The sequence below is a fragment of the Anopheles merus genome, chromosome 3R (genome assembly GCF_017562075.2).
Source record: "Anopheles merus strain MAF chromosome 3R, AmerM5.1, whole genome shotgun sequence".
NCBI lineage: Eukaryota > Metazoa > Arthropoda > Insecta > Diptera > Culicidae > Anopheles > Anopheles merus.
This window is the reverse complement of record NC_054084.1, coordinates 22,812,417-22,833,145: the sequence shown is the minus strand read 5'-3', so window position 1 is coordinate 22,833,145 and position 20,729 is coordinate 22,812,417. Positions and strand designations below refer to the sequence as shown.

Genomic DNA, 20,729 nt, shown 5'->3' with positions numbered 1-20,729 from the left:
GCCGTTGTGAGTTGGAAAGGCGGAAAAAGGGTATTTTCCCCCCTTTTGCACCGCGAGTGGTCCATTTATGGATGGTGCTGATGGAATTATGGAAATGAAGTACAATGGCCATCTCCATCCGCAGTTGTTCTTTGTTCGTTTACAGTTGTTCTTACCATACATTATATGGCTGTATAATTTTTGTATAATTAAATTACACACGGGAATGGTTTTATGGGGCTTTTATTTGGATTAATTTGGTTTATGAATCATTGTGTGCACAACTAGTGTGCTGAGAAGATGGTATCAATATTTAAATTTACATTGTATAAGCTATCATCTTGTTGTGTCAACTTTCTTCGGCAAAAAGCTATTTGATTATTCATTTGTTAATTCTCGAAATACGGCCTGATTTTGTAAGATTTTTCGCCAATTTCAAATTTAATCGTTTTGCTTTGCAAAATTCTCATTGGCTTTGTGCTTTTTAAAATTCTTATTGGCTAAACGAGATTTTCCTTATTTGGTAATAGCAGCCTGAAAAGGCCTATGGGGCCTGTTGTTGCTCGTCAACAGTAAATTATGATCTAAAATGTCGCCCAATACATAGTTACATAGCGTACATAGCGTTCTGTCTCAATTTATCCAAGAGAAATGGCAAATATGGAATTAAGTAGAATTCGATGCCTTGATTAATTTTCTTCCAAATGGTATCGAAACAACTCGTATAGTCGTCAACTCGTACGACGTAAACGTGACCGTCATGTGTTCAATCCATAAGTCACTAAGGTATCTTAGGGGAGGGGGTAATCCATAAGTCACTGAAAGCCAAGCAACAACGGTTGTTGAGCCAAAGAACAACAAGGTATCGAAAGAAAGTGAATAATCAAGAAAAGAGAAAGCAAAATTACCGAACACAACTGTATCTTCCATTGCGTGAACCACTGTAGTACAGTGTTGAATTTTAATCAGTTACTCGCATACAATTTAACTGAGAATGGCTAATAGCGACGTTACTGATGATGGTTTAATTTACCGATTCTGATATCACTGGACAAGGTACGGTCCGTAAAAGTGTTTTATTTATTTATCGAATTTTCTATAAGTCATCAACAATTCAACAAGTTAGCTAATACGAACAGTTTGCTGAATTAGTTAGAAGTAATAGGGGGCTCTGGATGGATGTCATTAGATAGCGTTAGAATGCTGGATATGGTCCGCTAATCAAGTTATTAATTAACTAAGCGATACGCTCTGGCCATTTCTATAGCTCATATATTTTCAATACATGAAGCAAATGAAAACTAGAACATTTTCCACACTAATTTTCACATTTGGCCACACTTTTTACGGTAGAAGCTCTTTCCACCATGAAGTTCAAACACACAAAAAACCTGAAATAACTGGAAAATTGATAAAACATTTCATTTCCTCGCTTTTCATTAGCTGTTGTTCCTATACCTTCTGCGCTCTCTCTCCACGCTCTCCATTCTTTGATCCCGCTTCATTACCCACGCCAAACTACCGTTTCCCAGCTCGAGACTCGGTGTGTAAAGCTTCAGCAAATTTGGAAGATCCTTCCAATCAGTATCGGTTGGACAGTTTCGCATCGTTCGGAGCTTTAGCTTTGAAAAGGCGTCCGTACGCAACCGAACGGTGAATTGCGTGTCCATTCCACTCCCCCCATGGAGTGGGGGTCCATAGACAGTGTGTAGTGTTACGCCGGTCAGCCATCCACCACTCCACGACCGTCGGCGAGTCTTTGCAGCCAGGGGAGAAAATGAATTCTGACAGCTAGAAATTAATGCTACTTTAGGCCCATCTTCCGCATCCCACTGTGCCGCTAACTTTTAATCTATAAATAAGCTTTGCCCAGCTTCCCCATCGCTCCTCCCTTCACGCACACGGTTATGAATCCGAATAAAAACTCGCCAATACTTTGCGGCCCTCCAGCGTGGGGAAGTCGAGCGAATTTACGGAAGTCCACCGGCAGTGGTTTTGCCAGGCAGTGGTTGAGACCGGTGACTCGGTGGGAGCAGAAAAATTCAATTAAACTTTTGCAAGAATTTATATTGTCTGAGAACTGGCGGTGGCGGGTACGGGTCGTCCGTTTGCCTTATCTCGTTACCGTGGGTGAGAACGTGGCGACGGGTTAGGGGTGCGAGCAACATGTTGGGAATTGAAAATTAGTAAACTCATAGCGGCCGGTCTTTTGAAATAGATCTGAGTTCGTTTTTTTTGTTGTTGGTATAAGTTAAATAGCACGGAAGTCGTCTTAGGAGCTGGATGCAAAACCGGGGAAGCTTTAATAGATGGAATGGTCATTCTATTAAGATTTTGCAAACAAATTGAGCAAAAAAAAAACACGCAAAAAAAGCTCACTAGAATGCTATGAGAATGAAATATTAAGAAAATAATACATTCCGACGGGAGTTTATTTTCATTTCCCATCTGTGTTTTGTTTCATCCATGGTCTGCGCTTATCCAAAAAGCTAATAAGTTAATTTCGTTCCAGAGAATGCAATGCAAACAAGGGCGCAAAAGGAAATTGCGTAAATTCAGCTCTATAAAGAATGCAGTCCGCTTTATTCCTCCCAAGTGCATAGAGCTGGCTCCATGTGTGCTTCATTTTTATCGTTACGATGCTCTATTTGCAACACAACAAAAAGCAACAAAAAACGCTCCCTGTGAGGATGAGCAAGAGACAAAAACAAGCCAACAATTTGTACGGTTTAAAAAAAAAACAACAACACTGACAAACCATTATCCAATGAACCATTTGGGCTGTGTTCCCGGGTGCGTGTCTGCGTTTACGGTCCATCCGGCATCACACACACACGCAAACACACACCCACCGATGGTGTACCACCCCAATATCCCATCCGCAGTCGAAACCGTTCTCCATAATGATGTCGTACCGTTGGCCAATTGCCAGAACAGAATCGTGTCCACGGAATTTTTTCCGATGCTGGTCAATATTTTACCAGCCCTGCTGCCGCTGGGCCCGCCCGACAATCCCTGTCTGCACCCCTGCATTCAACGGACCGTTATCCAGGCTCGCTCGAGCACGATACGGCTTATGGAGAGGGAGCCTGTGCTTCACTTTTTTTTTGTTTTGTTTTTGCTTTGGGGTATGTTTTTGGGTTTTGTGTTGAGCGTTCTGCCCACTTTCCGGCAGCCTGCCCAATCGCGCGCGCTGTTGTTTGTCTCTAGCTGCAAGGGCTCATCCTTCGCGAAATGTCGATGCACGTTTTCGGCTGGTGTCGCCGGCTGAAGCCCCATATCCAAAAGAGGGCCACGCCAGGCCCAACTCTTCGGGGAGCTATTTTCGTACCCGTGTCATGCGCGACGAATGATTGCAGCATTATATTCAATAAAACATTTTACTGTTGAATTTTTTAATCGTTCTCGGGGGTGATTTTTCCTTTTATTTTATTGAAATAAAAGCGAATAAAATACGGCCACCCATTTGGCGGGCGAGAGAGAGAGAGAGAGAGAGAGAGAGAGAGAGAGAGAGAGAGAGAGAGAGAGAGAGAGAGCGAGATATCGAAGGCCTTGCAGAAGCGAAATTGAGGCACGATAAAAAAAACAGAACCGAACGGGTTGGTGTGGGAGAAGCATTTGGGAAATGTGTTGCATTCACAGGAAGGTTCGTGTTGTTGGCAAACGGATGATGAAAGTAGCTGAAAAAAAAAGATAAACAGTATACAAATCGAGACACAAACAAGGAGAGACATTGTTGATGTAAATTGTTTATAAAATTATTATTAAATATCATTTACCCATGAGCGGTTTCGATGCGTTGTAGTTGCAGGGTTGATAGTTTAATGACAATTTATTTAGAAAAGCATACATTTTCAGGAACAGCGATGTTGAATCTCTGTAAATTATGATGGAAAATGTAAGCAAAACTCAACGGGTGATAGTAACTGAAGGTTAACCAAAGCCAAAACTAGGAAATTTGATTGAAATTATAGAGAAACAGAAATATTTCAATGCAAATCAAACGACAAAAAGGAAATAGTTGATGGAATGGAATGGAATTGAGTGGAATTATGCATGGGTAAACTCATATATTTGTCCATTTTCTATTTATAACGCGTTTAAAAAACCAAACAATTTTCGATGAAAAAACATCTTTTTCCGACTACTTTGCTACTATTATGGCAGTAACCAAGAAAACCTACCAAAACTATCTGTAATTGAAATGTAATAGAATTTAAAAACCTGTTCAATAGGAATAGCGAGGATTTATGATGTAACATTGCATTTCGGTATCATTCAAGTGCCAGAAATATATAATTTTGACTGATAAACATATTCAACGTAGCATTGTAACAACAGTGTACAGAATTTTGATGCGATGTCGTTAATTAATTATAATTATATTGCGAATTTTGGTCTTTGTTTGATAAATAACGAACGTCAAATTCATTTCATTGGCTTTTGTTTGAAAACAATACCGGTGATAAAATATTCTGCTTTTTCTGCTAATTTTATAACGATCTCAACTATCCGAACATGTCTGTTCTGTGTATGTATCATGAAACGATTATAAAAAGAAAAGCCCCATGAAAAAATAATCTCTAATTACAATATCTTGAAGTCCAAATCCAACACGATTGATGATAATTATTGTGAAAAATCGTTGATTGTCTTGTTGTTGATGTTAACAGGATTAATACTACAATTAATACATTAATGCTACATTGGTGCGTTTACCTTAGTGCATTCCGACTGGTGTTTTATTTATAAAAGATATGCGGAAAAACTGATGCTAACAAACCCACTCTCCATGGCTGTAAAGTAAGATTTCATTCAATTGCAATCCCTGTGTTCAAATGTGCTTTACGTTTGAGATTAAGTGTAATTTATCGTGCCCATACACGCACGCTCTAACCGCATTTGTGCAGAAGTGTGTACGACACCGATGCTGCGAATGATGAAAAACGAACATTCACGTTTCGCGGGGGGATAACACCGAGACAGTGACCGGGGTCGAAAAAGGACCTGCATGAATCGCGGAAGCGGCAAACCAGGGTGGAGAAATATGCACATTCGCACGTATTTATCTTCGATCTGACAATACAGAATCGGGCCGGGCAAACAAGTGTGCATCGTTTGGTCAGGGCAGGCCAGCGCTAAAGGCCCAAACTATGCCCAGGTTCCGCGTAAGCTGGACCCTAGGAATTGGACGCGCTTCGCACTCCTCGACAAGCAAAACGGCACGATGCAGCAGGGCCGCAAAGGTTATCTCACCTGCCGCTCGTAGCAATGAGGCGGAAAGAAATCTCAACTTCAACGGTTCCAACAGTTATTGATTTAGGGCAGATTGGGTAGAAGAGGCATGCTGCAGCTGACGTGACGTGAAATGATTCTTCTGCAAGCCGGGAATTTTAGCATGTTTTGGGAATTGATTTTAGCGCGTGAAAAACTTTTCTCCATTCCCCCATTAATGGAGTGCGTTTCGGAGTGAAACGGCCTGTTTGGTACCGTAAGCAATCGATTGCAAGCCCTCCCCTGATTGGTTGCAGACAGCAAGGTTATCTTGCTGTGACGCACAGACACAAACACACACGGGATATCTGTTTATTATTTTGCAAATGGTGTCGGTGTGCATACGGCAGGCGATGGAGGCTGTGGAAGGGATATTTTTCCCTCGATCGCCTTGTCTGCATGTACATGTCCATAGGACGGCTGCGCTGGACAGAAAATCGAACGGGTACGGGCCGCTTCTCATTTCCACCCAGTTTCGGACTCTCTCTCTCTCTCCATTTGCGTGGCGATTGCATTATCAGAGAACTAATGTGTTTACTGCAACGTACGGGGCCCGGAGGGTAGTGAGCAAAATTTCAACAGCGCTAGCGTACGATAGAGGCTCCCGACCCGAGATGGTGTGATTGCTGCAGTGAAATTTGGAAAATGCTCGCCCCCCGGGGCGACTGTTGCAAAACTGTACTACAGCGTTCGTTCGTTCGTTCGTGCGTTCGTTTGTTACCGGGAGCTTTGGTGCTTAGATGAGCCGATAATGAGCGACGAACGTGTTGGAATGTTGTGTACCAGCGTGCGTAAAACGGCTCTCGCTACTCGTTGTCAACACTAATTATTGCATGGTTTGTAACTAATGCCCAAATTGTTACGTTGGAAACGGAATTATAAGTGTAAAATAATGATTATATGACCATGTGGGTTGCAAACTCTTCTTCGTTATCTACCTATTTATAACTACACAATTAGCTAAGGTCATTAAAATTACGTGGACATATTTTTTGATGGAATAGAACTCTTACATGCAAATATGATTTTGATAAGGGATCATGTAAAGTGCTAACAAAAAACAGGAAGCCAAATTTTGTTCAAATTATGTTGATTCTCAACGCAGCGAACTGCACTAGAGGGATTCACTTCGATCGGATATTTTTACATCTTTTAATTTTTGCTCTGCCTCGTCCAATAAAAAGCGTAAATTGTAAAGCTCTCCACAATCCAGCAAGGAATCAACTCTAAATCTAAATTTTTTCTAGATCTACCTGGGTGTTTGATTTTTCTCTAAATTTCTGTACCACAACACTGTCTGCTCAAGCATGCAGAGTGGTAGAAAATGATTTAAACAAATTAATGAATAAACAACGAACAAATAATAAACGAAATATCTTTAAAATATTGAAGTCTTAAGACCTGTTTTTAAATTACATCACAAACGTTCCTAGAAGTGATGGGAAAAGTTGTCGAAAACCTGGAGCCGACTCCGGTCCGACTAGGACAATTTCGGAAACGACTCGAAAGGATGCTTACAGCATTGGCTGGAGCCGTTCGAAATCGTCTGAAGCTGTTCAGAGTCGTTCAAAATTGAAGTCGTCTGGAGTCGCCCGAAGCAGGAGTCGTCCAGAGTCGTCTGGAGTCGCCTGGAGTCGTCCGGAGTCGTCCAGAGTCGTCCGGAGTCGTCCGGAGTCGTTCAGAATCGTCCGGAGGCGTCTGAAATCGTTCTGACTCATTCGGTGTTTTCCGTAGTCGGGGCCGTTCGTTGTCGGCCAGAGATTTGTGGTGTTTTTTTTTCGCTTTGCACTTCTTAAACAAACCTTTCTTTGTACAGACGGCCCCGGCTCCGGGCAACAACGAGACGATTCCGTACGACTCTAGACGATTCCGGCCGACTAATGACGACACCGACCGACCCTGGAGTCGCACTAGCTATAGCGGGAGTCGGAACAGATTCTTGGCTGCGCTCTAGAGAGCACATCACTAGTTCCCAACGTTGTTTTACCACACGATAAAATACTTGCAATGGGTTGCCATCGTCTTAAGATAAAACAAGATTATGTGTAGCACTCATAGCACTTCAGATAGTCTCTAAACACTTCAGTAAAGCCTCTTGTAACTACAACTTATGTTAATCCGGCTGAGCAATGAGCTTATGATTATCAGTAGTTGGTCCTGTTTAAACGTTGGACTCGTGGCTGTGTAAACAACATTTTCTATCCTGGAATTATCGATTCACCTCATTATAGATGTGAATTTCTCATTCAAAGGTTGCTCAAAAACTCATTAAAATATTATGAATGAACAGCTAGCAAAAAAAAATCTTTCAAACTAAAAAAAACGGATTATAGTAATACCAAAAACAACCGTTTCAATTTTCATCCTCACGAAACGTACAGTGTACCTGTTTCTCACACATAACGAGATGCACCTTTTTTTGCTCCTTTCGCTCCAATATCAACATGTTCTTGGTGGAATGTTCACCGCAGCTTCGCAAACCATCAGACCGCAGGGCTTCGATATACCTCTACGTTCCCTCCTGTGCGCATATACACACATACCACGGCAAAATAGATTGCATTTGCACTTTTGCACCGTACCTTCTACTGCCACCGTGCAGTCACGCTACCCCATAATTCGGAGGGTTTAGACGATTTGATTCGCCTGTCACCCCTGGAGCGCAACGAGATGTTTGCGATTTTTTGTCTATGTGTGTGTGAGTGTGTGTGTGTATGTGTGTTGGATCTAACACTCACCTCTTCCCCCGGTGTTCCCCTTATCGATCGCCCCGGTGTTGGTGATGCACTTCATCAATCTAATAGAAAAGCTATTGCCTAAATTGCAGCCACCGTGCCACACGAACAGAGAGTAGTATCATGCTGAAGTCCACCATTCCATTCCATACACACAAAAAAAAACACACATCGTCCACTGCCCTCGAAGTGAATCGGCTGTTTCGGCCCGAAACCCCGGTGATGGACATTTCTCATGTGCCTGATGGTGCGATGGTGCACTCGCGTTGCAACGTGAGCAACCGTCCGTCTGTCTGTCTGTGTCTTTGGCGAATGTTTTGGGATAGAATTTCAATCATGGCCATTTGCCGGCCCGACACGGCTACCAGTTCGGTGACACACACACACACACATACACGATAGGGCGCGGCAGTCGGTGGCATGTTATGGAAATGCAGTGCACATCTTCTTCTGGTCGCATCTTCTGCCATTTTCCCATGTCCCTATTTGATTGAACGCTTCCGAAGTGTTCCGGCCCGGCCCGTCGTCAGCCCCGGAAGGAAGAATCACACGCGAGTGGTGCCAATCCGACCGCCGGGCTTTGGCTGGCGTTTAGATCACCTGTTTTTTTTGTCGCTTTTCTTTTTTATTCGAGCGGGGAGAACTATCTCACCTTTCTTCCTTTGCCCCAGCAGCCCGAGTTTGCATTGGCGCGGCCGAGTGAGTGTGGACGCGGAACAAATAAACCACCGATCGGTATTTATGGTACCGGGGGCGGCCGGCACATCCTGCGAAATAGAAAAACATCACTTACATAAAACACACTCCACACTCACACATATGTGTGTACTGCACAGAACACTCCTCGATCGTTTCGAAGTCGAACATTTACCAAATGGCATCCATTTGCGCACTGTGGCGCTGAATGTGAACGTTCATTTTGCTGCTGTGTCTATGTGTATTTTTTTTACTCCACATACTCCTCTTCCGTGTTCCGTGCCACTGTGTGCTGCGAGAGCTGAGAGTGTTGCAGAAAAAAATGGGAAAAACAGCCCCACCCGCCGGAAAAAGGTGTACGGTTGCCAGACGGGATGGTAGGTTAGTGGTCGACGGGGCAAACCGCAATGCTCTCGTAATTGATGGGATTTATTTGATCCCACGGCGGATTACCCGGTACGTCGGTATTCTTCGATTTCCTGTCGACTGATGATCCACATCGAACGATGCGAACGAAACTCGGCCGACCAGACGGAAGCCACACCACAAACACACTCCACACACACACATACACTTCATATATTCCTATCGATTGGATGTTGATTTTTGATTTGTGCTGGTTTTTTTTATCCTTTCTCCCGCGCTCTGTGGCCCAGTTTTTTTGTGTACATGTGCTGTACTGGTAATGCTGGCCGGAAAAGCGCACGGCAAAGAGGAGTGTGTGTGAAACGGTGGTGTGCAGGTGTTAAGTGGTTCATTGTGGAGCTTGTCTTACGTTGATCGTTTATGCGTTCATCCTCTTATAGCGGTGGGTATTAAGCGGTGCGAATTGAAACTTAACACACTGCACACTGCGAAGAAGTGTTTGCAATTACACGAGCATAAAGACATGTTTTTTGGTTCGAGTTGGTATATTATTATCGCTAGCGATGATTTTAGTTAGTTTTGGTAGAAGATAGGCAGACACAATATTTAATATTCTATCTTACTCGAACTAAACTGCTCTTTTCATTAGGTGGTACGATCACAACTAACTTACGTGCTTTACTTATTCAAGGTTGCGATATTTATATACTGATTGTTATTCATCATTTCTCTACTCACTTTCCCTGTTTGATGGGTTATCAAGCCTTAGTTTTGAAGATATCATTTTGCATTGCAAAAAATGGAATCTTTATTGGTAGTTTACTGTTTTTGTAAAAAATTTGTATTCGTCGTACATGACCATTTGCACATGTTTTGCATTTAAATCATATACTTTTGAAGCAATTTTATATTAAAATTAACTGAAAGTACACATTTTTAGTTGAATACAATTTTAATACATTTTTTATAACAAAATCTAATGAAAATTGCATACATTTTCTAATAGTTTTTCAGTGAATGTTCAGTGTTTTTTGGCCTTAAGCTGTCTTCCATAATGCAAGCGCCTATTTATACTAATAAATAAATAAATAAATTTCCAGTGTACCAAAACGGGATGGCTTTTCTTACAAAACAACACTACACATCGTGAATAGTACTTCATGGATCAGAGGAGCAATATGAATTCTCGCTGCTTAAGCGATTTTTTAATAAAACAATCACAGTTCGAGCAAATGCTTACTGTACAATATGGCTCATAGATATGGTTAAATGTGCATAATTGACCTCAATAATAAAACAGTACAGGAAATGCAATGTAATAGCTTTGAAAATATATGTCCTGGAAATAAAGACAATGAGCAATTTTAAGCATTGAATTTAGGTCGACGGAATTTAAATGCAAAGATCACCATTACACTAAATGATAACTGCATATAGCACTTTAAACAATATTGTCTATCTTAAAATTAGTAGATTATCTTAAAATAATTCTTTGAGTTACATATTGGCAGTCAGATGCTTTCAGTAATATGTTTCAGTATTTTTATTTATTTATTTACTCGTTCGCCAGAACTATGTGTTTTCTATGATGTCAGTTTCAGTTAGGTTCATTGTTATTTAATAATGTAGGGTAGCCTAGGCTAGATGTCCTTTTTTAATAGATGAAAACAATAAAAATATTAAAAAGAAGTGTTAAAATAACAATACTAATTATAGTAATCATAGCTGATATTGTTATTATTTGAAAAAAAAAATGTATTGCATGGTCTTAAACTTCTTTAACACGATTTTTTTGCTAAATTTTCTCCCCATTCCCAGGCTAATGAGTATGCCTCCTACCAGAACACGCTCGGGCGCCGGTCGACGCTCGTCGGACCGTACACGCACATGAGCAAATACTCCTATCCGACGGACGTCAGCCTCAGCAGCCACTACGGCTACACGTCCTGGGGGCTGTGGCGGGACAGCCGCAACCTGTCCTCCTCGCTGTACGCGAAAAAGCAGAAGAACATCAAATCGTTCTCGATCCTGCTGATGTCGGCCGCGTTCATCGTCGTGCTGGCGGTACTGTGCGTCGCCGGGCTGGCGTTCTACTTCAGCACGTTCAAGGCGGATCTCAGCGAAAGTAAGTAGCTGCAAGTGTGTAGTCATTGAAAATTCCGTTGTTTTGTCTCAAAAGCAAGTGTATAAAAAAAGTGTAAAAAGAAAAAAAAAGATTGAGTAAGCAGTGGAATTTATATTTAGCAAATTATGAACAATTTCTGGTAGGTAACGGCTGTGGTGCTATCTAATAGCTTCTCTCTTCAGCATGAAAACGTCACTTTTTCCAGCACTTCCCGTACAACCATTCCCGTTACGCTGCGGATAGCACAAAACTGCACAAACATAATGGATCACATTAGCCCGCCCGTTGACAGGTGTGGGCAGCGTGAAACACCTGGCGCATCCATCGTGTCCTCTCGTGATATGATTCCTACAGTTGTGTTGCCCTTTTTTTTGTGATACCCCACTTCCGCGGTACGGTATACATGGGCTGAAACAACGGCACGCCACGTCCACTGCACGACCCATGCATGGTTGGATAAGTTGCAAAACTACTCCCGGCATTCATTATGTCATGCCGGGACTTGATGCATCAACTGATTTAATACCACTCCTTCCGGCAGCTCAAAGATAACCGTGGCACACCAGGGTTGAAGGGAACACTGCCCCTGGTGGCAGGCGGTGTATATGATGCTTTTTTGGTTCGGTTTTGTCCCCATACTTGTCTAGCAGCATCATCATCATCATCATTCCCATCATCACGGGACCCTGGCTATGAAGCGCATATCCTTTCCCCCCTGCTCGCTTTCCACGCGAGGGGTCTCTTTGTTGTGGATTTAATGATAGTCCCTGCCGGTGGACAAATGGCGGGCGGTACCGGTGCATTTTTTGCCAGTGCGCGTTTTGGCTTGCTCACCCACTACACTGCGCGGTAGGGGTTGTCAGTCTATCGACTGACCATCGGAATGACTTTTTTGCACACCAACGTGCCATCACACACACAAGCAGTGAGGAGGACCGGGGCGGTTCTGCGAACCATAATTCAACAGTTTTCCACCGACCGACGTCGGTTCGGGTCACCGAAAAACAAACTTTGCACTGGAGCTTAATTAAAGTCAGCTGATCAATAGATGAGCCGTTCTGTGATGTGTTTTTTGTGGTGCTCGTTTTTTTTTGTCGTGTTGCCCGTTGTCGTCATCCTGCGTGTGCTGTTGCGCACGGCAGAAGGTTAGCCAACTCGGTGGTTGGGCTGGCTGGCCGAATGATATTGTGCTGCACTATCGTATTATGCTCATCAATCTTCAATCAAAAAACCACAGCGACGCATGATTAAAAGCGAGAGGCGGTGTCCGGTGCGTGTTTTGGCGTTGTGTTTGCACAAGAATAGAACAAGCTGCGGGTGTGAGTGGTTTTACGATGTACTTGACTGTGCTGGAGTGTTGTTTGAAGTTCAGAGAGTTGTGGTGTTTTGTCGAGTGTTGTTGCATTGGCTGCACTTTTTGCTTCACGGTTACTGTAAAGAATTTTTACACAAAACATCATGTGTATTATGATGTACAGTCTGTAGATCGGTTAATTGGTTAACAATTTATGGTTCAATTAATGGTAGAGATAAGTTCAAAGAAGAAATTATTCGTTTTAATTTTTATATTTCGCATTGATTTTTACATTGTATAATATATAAAAAAGAATACTATATTACTGATTATGCAACACCAAAATACATAAATATATTTATCATTTTACCAAAAAATTCTCGATCGATGGGATACTTATGATTGAAAAAAGGGAATATATTGGGAAAAATATATTTGTAATCAAAACATTTTAAATTAAGAGATCATTTCCTTTGATGTTTTATGCTTACTGTGTTGATGTGAATTTTGTGATATATCATTCAAGGTGCCTAGAAGTACTACAGGTGGGTTCTTATCTAATTTTGGTAGCCATGAAGGATGAAGGTTTTTATGGAGAATGGCAGGTAGAGATTTTTGGTTCCCAAAGACATTTTTTGAACCTTAGACCTAACTATGACCGATCTGTAGTAATATATGAACCTTGATACAATAAAAAAAATCATTTATTGTTCACTTTCCCTTGGGCTCTAAATGGAGTTTCATGGGGATTAATACATTCATACTGAATTATATAATATTTTGTTGTCAATTTCAACGCTTTGATCTCAACAGTTTAGCTTTTCTTCATTTTTATTTTTTTGCTATTTTATCGAATGATAAAATTAGAATAAAGTTAAAAACTTTTGGGTTGGTTCGGTAGTCAGTTTCGTGAAAGTTTCGGCTCCAACAAGACCGAACAGGATCGATCTCCTACATGACCGTCTCGTAGTAACAAGGATTGATCATCAGGCGACGTCACATTAATAACGCTCGAAAGCCTGTATTAGAAAATAAGTTAAGGTATTTAGAGCCAAAAGAAAGATGCAAGATTATCACGGATGTTCAAGTAACGCTCTTCTTCGAAACGCATTCATATCACATATCTCGACAACACACTGCAATTTATCGAAAAGTGGTACACAAGCCGCATAAATACAAAACCGACCGCATATTGAAACGTAATTTGTTTAACCTCTTCCTTCCCGCCCTCCCGTTAACACCAGCAATTCTGGCCTTCGACTGTACGTTCCGGGTCGCACGGGGCGACATCTACACGACCGGGTTGCGCACGAACAGCACGCCGGTGTACCGGCAGAAGACGGCATTCTACGAAAAGCTGATCGAAACGTCGCTCGAGCGCAGCGGTCTCACCGTTTCCCGGACGGAAATCATGAACTTTGGTGACGGCCCAACCATAGCGCTCAGCTTCCGGGTGTTTCTGGACATGCGGAAGATAAAGATGTAAGTAGTTTGCCACTGCAGCACGCTCGCTCCGGTTTTGGAGAGCTCAAACTTATCTGCTGCGCCATTGTTTGTGATTGTGTAACGTCCACGATACATTCTAACTCCATGCACTCCACTTTTTTTCATGTCATCATCGTTGGCCACCGTGCAGCACCATCAACAACGTGGAGGAGCACATCCGGACCGCCTTCCTGAGCGAAGTGCTCAACCCGAGCTCGGCCTTCAAGAACATACGCATCGATCCGGACAGCATCGAGATTAAGCGGCTGCTCGACCAGGAGGTCCTAAAGACGGCCCTGCTCACCCGGCATGAGGTAAGCACTTTCGGGCGGCGGCGGCGGTGCTGCCACAGTCCGACAAACCCACCCTTGGATTAGATAACACTGATGATGATTTGTTTTTTCCCGTCCTCCATCTTTTTCCCCTTTTTCCTTCATTTGCTGCAATCGACCGACGCACACTATCACTCATGGCCACCGTGATGACGTTGCTGTATGCCCGTGCTCGCTCAGCCGGCGTTTCCGACCGTGGTCAAATCGTCGTCCGGCGGAACGGGCCCACCGTCCGACCAGGACCAGCGGCACGTCACGAAGAAGACGGGAGTAATCGAAAAAACTATCCACAAGTTTACACCGCGCGTCACGCCGGCCCCACCAGCCCGTGCCGGCGACGCCAGCAAGGGCGGAATCGTCGAGGCGGAATCTGACATTGACATGGATAATTTACCGGTTATACAAGGATCGTTTGAGATAACGAAAACAGATGCCGACATCACGCAGAAGCGAACCGGCAGCAGCAGCAGTACGGATCCGGCCGGACGTGTGCCGGTCGCTGCCTCGACGCTCAAACCGTTCGCCGTCAGCCCGGCCCAGATAACGATTAGGGGGAGCGACCGGACGAAGGCGACGGACGCGATCAAGGCGGACGGTGAAAGCCCATCAACCGGTGGCTACCGGTTCGGGCAGCAGGCGGCGGGCGGCGGCAAGCCAAAATATGAAACGGCAACGGCTAAGATTGAAAAAATGGATAAGCTGCACGCTGCAACGACGAAGAAAATTAAAACGACTTCACTCAAACCACCGTCCAGCCCGGTGGGTGGTGGTGGAGCAGGACGTCGGTCAACAACGGCAAATGTCGGTCGAAGCACCACCACAACAACGACAAGGTCACCCACCACAACAACTACCACTTCAACGACGACAACGACAACGACGATGGCACCTACCCAGCCCGTTCGTAGCAGGACACCTACGCAGGTCGGCAGTACGACGACCAGCCGGTTGACAACGCTCCGCTATCAGGTATTGCCATCTCAGGGCATCGGCTCAAACGAGCAGCCATCATCATCGTCCTCCACGGAGGACGACTCGGCGGACGACGAGGAGGACGAGCTGGTAGGCGAGCCGACCGACGCCGATTCGCATCTCCCCGTCGTGGTGGATGTGATCGGGCTGCCGGGCGACACCGAGAGCGAGCTCAAAAACGACACCCTGCTCGAGACCATCTTTCAGGCCATCCTTAACGACAGCATCCCGGGGGAGCTGGCGCCGGAACGGCGCCGGATCGGCACGGTCGAGCCGGACAGCATACCGAAACTGGACGTAAATCTGTTCACCTCCGCCCCGGTGCTGGATAAGCAACCGTGGCACCCAATCAATCCCAATCAGCAGCAGCAGGTGAAGGCCGACCAGCGCACCGGTCTGCCCGCCCGGAAGAAGCCCTCCCTGGCGGAGGAAATACTCTACCGGAACCGGCCGTCGGACATCGAGAGCGTGCTGGCGTACACGGAGAATCCCAACGGGCAAATTTACTACCAAAGCTACACCAACCCCAGCTTCGGCTCGTCCACGCTCGGCATCGAGCCGCTCGGCGTGGCGGACGTCCGGCCGTATCCGCTGCCGGTGGACAAAATCCACGAGGAGGTGATACCGGACTTTAAGTACCTAACGCCGACGGCAGTGGATGCGACCGAGCAGCTGCTCAACCTGACGCTGGACGACCAGCGGTTCGAGCACCTGGGGGATGGCGTGATTGCCAAAAAGCCGGACCAGTCCGGGCCACCGGATGAGCTGGCAGCACCGTCGGTGACGACGACGACGGAAAAGGTTGGCGACAGCGCGACCACTCTCCAGACGCCGATGAGTGGCAGTTCCGGCGAGGAAAGCCAATCGTCCGATGAAAGCTCCACCGAGGCTGATGGAGAGGCATCCGCGACGGAAGCCATCGATCCGGTACTGTCCGGGGGATTGAATGGGACGCACGATGAGGCACTGGTGGACGTGGGGATGGACCTGGAGTCACGCAACAGTCCGGACGATGCGGAACAGGCGGCGATAACTACAACGCCCAGTCCGGCAATCGTCACAACCGCCGGTGGATCAACGGAGCAGCTTGAGGAAGGCACGGAGCAACCCTCCACCACGACCCTGCCGACCACCACGTACAGCTCGAGCGAGGAGATTGAGCGGGACGCGGAGGACCTGCTGATCACCAGCACGACCGAAACGATGCCACCGAGCTCGGAAGAAAGTTCCGTGGAGCTTACCACGGCGGTTGCCCCTGCCAGCAGCGCACCGAAGCGGCCCGCCTACGTCGAGGTGGAAACGTTAAAGTACACACCCTCCACCCTGCCGCCACCCACCACCAACACACTGCCGGAGCTGTTCCCCATCACGAAGTGGGAGTTTGTGAACGGAACGCGACGCACCACGGCCGAAAAGCCACCCACCAGGAAGGTTTTCAACGAAACGCTGCAAGCCCTGGTGGTGGTGAACGTGCAGCACGATGGGACGACAGCACTGCCCCGCCAGCCGCTCACCCCCGACCTGGACGACCTGAAGAGCAACCGGCCGAACGGCACCACGCACCTGCAGAACCTGTCCGACATATTCGACACGCTCGCGTCCAAGCTCGGCATCCAGCCGGAGGTTTCGAGCAAGCTGCCGCCGTTCTCGTCCTTCGCCAAGATCAAGAACCAATATCGCAACACCGCCAACCGGACGGCCAGCCGGCCCACGACCACCCGGCCGAAGCGGAAAAAGAACCGCCCCACGAAAGTCCCGAGCAGCACCACGACGACGACGACGGAGCAGTACCCGGAAACGACGACACCGATGGCACGGGTCATTCCGACCGTCATTAACGACGAAATTGACGACGTCGTGCCGGTGATGCTCGAGACATCGTCCGAGCTGTCCGCCGAGCAGGCCGTCGTCGGCCAGGCGGAGGTGGAAGTGATCGATCCGAACCAGTACGAGGAGATGCTCAAGTCGATGGCGCTCGGGAAGCACGCCGGGACGACGCCCTACCCACCGTCCACCCTGGTGACGCTGCTGCCGGTCAAGTCTAACTCGGGCATCCGCAACTTCCGACCGAAAACGAAGCGACCACCGCCCCCGGTCACCCGCGGACCGCCCGCCGCCCCGGGTGATAAAACGGAGAGCAGAAAAATGGACCCGGCCCAGGCGCTGGGCTTAAAATTAATGAATGCAAATAAAACCGCCGACGGTGACAGGCGCGCGGCCAGCGGTCTGACCGAGCAGCATCCGGTGGCGGTCGAGCAGCAGCAGCAGCAGCAGCAGCAGCAGCAGGGAGGTAGTAATAAAAATAACACAATGGTCGAAACGGTGGTGAGGGCCAGCATGCGCTTCGAGTCGTAAAGCTAACCGCCCCCGGGGGTCGCGGCTTCCGGGTCACGGGGGAGCAGTTCCGTTTCAAAGCGTTCAATCTACGGCAGCAATCGCTAGACAGAGAGATGACAAAAATAAGAGGGAGAGTGAGCGAGAGAGCGAAGGAAGCAAAAAGGTGATAATTGAGTGACGGCAAACGCGCTGGCCACAATGAGCGCGGTCACAACCATCGTTGTGCGTTCGGTGGCTTTGAGGTGATCCCAAGCACAATCGCTCCCCAGTGGAAACTCATCCCTCTCTCTCTCTCTCACACACTTGGCCTGATGATGGTTCCAGGTTTTGGAAAGATAAACTTATGTCTGGGAGTGAGACACAAAAAACAGTGAGATTCGTTTTTAAGACTACATCGTACCGGTTTGTCAGGATTGTAGGATTTGCTAAGACTGATGCCCGTGTGCGTGTGGACACTGGACAGCTTGGGAGGCTTGGGCAGTATCTGAAGCCCCAGCAGGTTCCCATGGTTTTGTTTTTACACGCATTGGCACCGACTACAAACTTAAACCTCGATCTGCTAAGCACACTGGTTAGTGTTTTTTTTAGGAAGTAAGTAAATATAGGTGTAAGTAAGTTACCTTACGAGCAGGCGGGCGGTCGCGCGTACTGCAGATAATTTATTTCTAAACTCGAAACAATCGTGTACGCGTTAAGTAACACTAGCAATGGAAGCTGCAAGATCGAGAGATGACACACGCGTGTGTGTGTGTGTAATCTTTCTCTCGCAGGCATCTCATACATTTGTACAGGAGTAGCACGCACGCACGCACAGGGTGTGCTGCACTAGTTGCTAGTACAGGTGCTCTAATTTATTTTCCGCATCATGCAGCAAACGATGCATCTAGCAGGAGCGGGCATTATCGCTCCCTTGGCTTTGGATGCGATTTGTGAGGGATGGTTTTTCTTTATTTTATAAGCAAATGTGTGAAAGTGACAACAAACAAAAATACATACAAAACACGATATTGGAATTGAATTTTAACTTGTACTGCCGGGCAGGTGCGCTGTATTTCAGTAATAAAAATTGACATGAACAAAATAATTGATGTATTGTTGTCGATGGTGCATGATAAAAGGATTGAGAAACGGTTCGAATAGACTAACATAAATCAGGAATCAATTTCAATAACTAACTACAGACTGGTAGGTGCGCTTGGATAAGGTAATGTATTACGCAGATGTAACCCATATTGGTCCATGGGAGGTTTAACGATTCTAGCCAGCTTATTATAGTGGATTTTGACACTTGACGGCCGAAATCATTTCAACACTCCGTACATAACCACACGCCAAACTGTACAAGCCTAAGATTTTCTGCCTAGATTTAAGTTTATACATAATTACATATCAGACCTTCTACTGTACTTAGAAAAATCATCATTGAACAGCTCAGTAACAATATCTCCCTATCTGCCAATATACATCTTCAAAAAAATCTTCATCCACCATGGCTACCAAAATCTTAGCTAAGAACCTACCAGTAGTCTATAATATGGATAAAAACACCGATTCGTCGCAGGCTCGATCAGGACATTGATCGCAGCTCATGAGACATTGATTTTTTTTGCATGAAGCAGAAATATTTTGATAAGAAACGATAGAAACTATTTGATTTATTTACTTTCTTCTATTTTTTTAGTTACTAAAAGAACTATAATCCATTTTAAGAAGAAAAAAGGCTTGAATTGTAGTAGAGGCCAAAATTGGGAAGCTGCGTGGCTATTCTGTGGAATGTAGATTGTCCGAAATTAAGAGAAACTCACAAATTTAATCAATTTATTTAAACATTTTTCCATGTTTTTTTTTGGTATATTTTTGGTATATTGGCATGCTTTTTTGCACTAGTTCAGGGGTCTCCCACGAACTGAAAAGTTTGGAGACCCCTGTACTAGTTAATAGTGAGGATCTTAGTTAAACCAGTTTTTCGTTGAGTTGCTTAAGCAGCTGGTCAGGAAGTTGAAGAGTCAGAAGATTGGTAAAAATAAAAATTACTCGATCGCGTAAAACAACTTCTTCCATTACCGCTTTGCCACTTTTTTCAAATCTGGTGTTGGGGCAGAGAGGGCCTACCTTAAGTAGTTGTAGTTAATCTGTTTGATGAAAATAACGTTTCCCATTTACATTGTACTTTCTGAGTACGTGCTGTTTTTTGTTCTATGGTATAGCATATTTGTAAGTATTTGAATCTTGATCTGTTCAATGAATACTTTAGATTAATTCATCAAGCTTTTTTGAATTACACATTCACTTAACTTCTAGGTAAAACAGGATCAGTCATTTAATATTGTATATATTCGAATGAATACTTTTGAGACGCGCCTTCGTTCTTGGAAAATGTTTGAACGATGTTCCCAGATCCAATAACGTTACGTTGTTCTTCTACAAAAACAATTATGTTGAAATTGACCATGAGCTCAAACTGAAGCACAAACTTTTCAAATGAGTCGTGATAAGAATGGTTGGAACGTCCATAATTTTATAACTGGAATCAATCAACACACTGATGTACGAATAAATTTGTAGAATTTCAATATTTCCAGAACCATCATTAACTGTCAAGCTACCAAAGTGCACTTTGTTGCATTATTGTCAACTTCCAATTGCAATAGCGTACAGTGTAGCAATAATTGAAATGGAAGCGATATCCCCGACATTTAATGGATTCATTGGAAAATGATTTTCACATTTGATTGCGTTGTAAAAATTTAAGTCAACCTTTACCCTTGACGATTGACCCTGCTTTAAAGCAATGGTTTGTTTAATTCATGAAAAAAAGTACTCACACCCATTAGCCGACGCACAAATACGTACACATTCGCCCAATTAACCTCCAATCAATCTGTTGAACTTTCTTCGCACCCAAAAGAACTTCAGCTGTGTCCTTGTTCGGTGAACCGTTCGGACTGTCCATTTTTAGAACCTGGAAGTATTTACAGCCCTGCTCTGCACAGGGATACCAGATTGAGCGTCAGGATCCACTTCCAGGATGGTTTTGAATGCATAAATATTCGTCGTGCCGTGTGCCGAGGCCAGCACTCCATCGTTTGCCCGTTGCCCTTGAAGGCAATGCATGAATGAACTGAATCTTGAAT

The 20,729-nt window shown here is 45.1% G+C and overlaps 1 protein-coding gene across 7 annotated transcripts in view; it reads left to right on the top strand.

Annotated features, from left to right (window-relative positions):
- The window catches only part of LOC121596862 (mucin-5AC), a 55,708-nt gene extending 37,038 nt beyond the window's left edge, over nt 1-18,670 (top strand). For all 7 annotated transcript variants that reach the window (XM_041922192.1, XM_041922190.1, XM_041922193.1 and 4 more), the window contains exons 3-6: nt 10,869-11,175; nt 13,714-13,951; nt 14,106-14,268; nt 14,467-18,670. In XM_041922192.1, the coding sequence (XP_041778126.1) occupies nt 10,869-11,175; nt 13,714-13,951; nt 14,106-14,268; nt 14,467-17,613 (3,855 nt within the window). In that variant the 3' untranslated portion in view covers nt 17,614-18,670. The remainder of the gene's footprint in view (nt 1-10,868; nt 11,176-13,713; nt 13,952-14,105; nt 14,269-14,466) is intronic.
- The last annotated feature ends 2,059 nt before the right edge of the window (nt 18,671-20,729 follow it).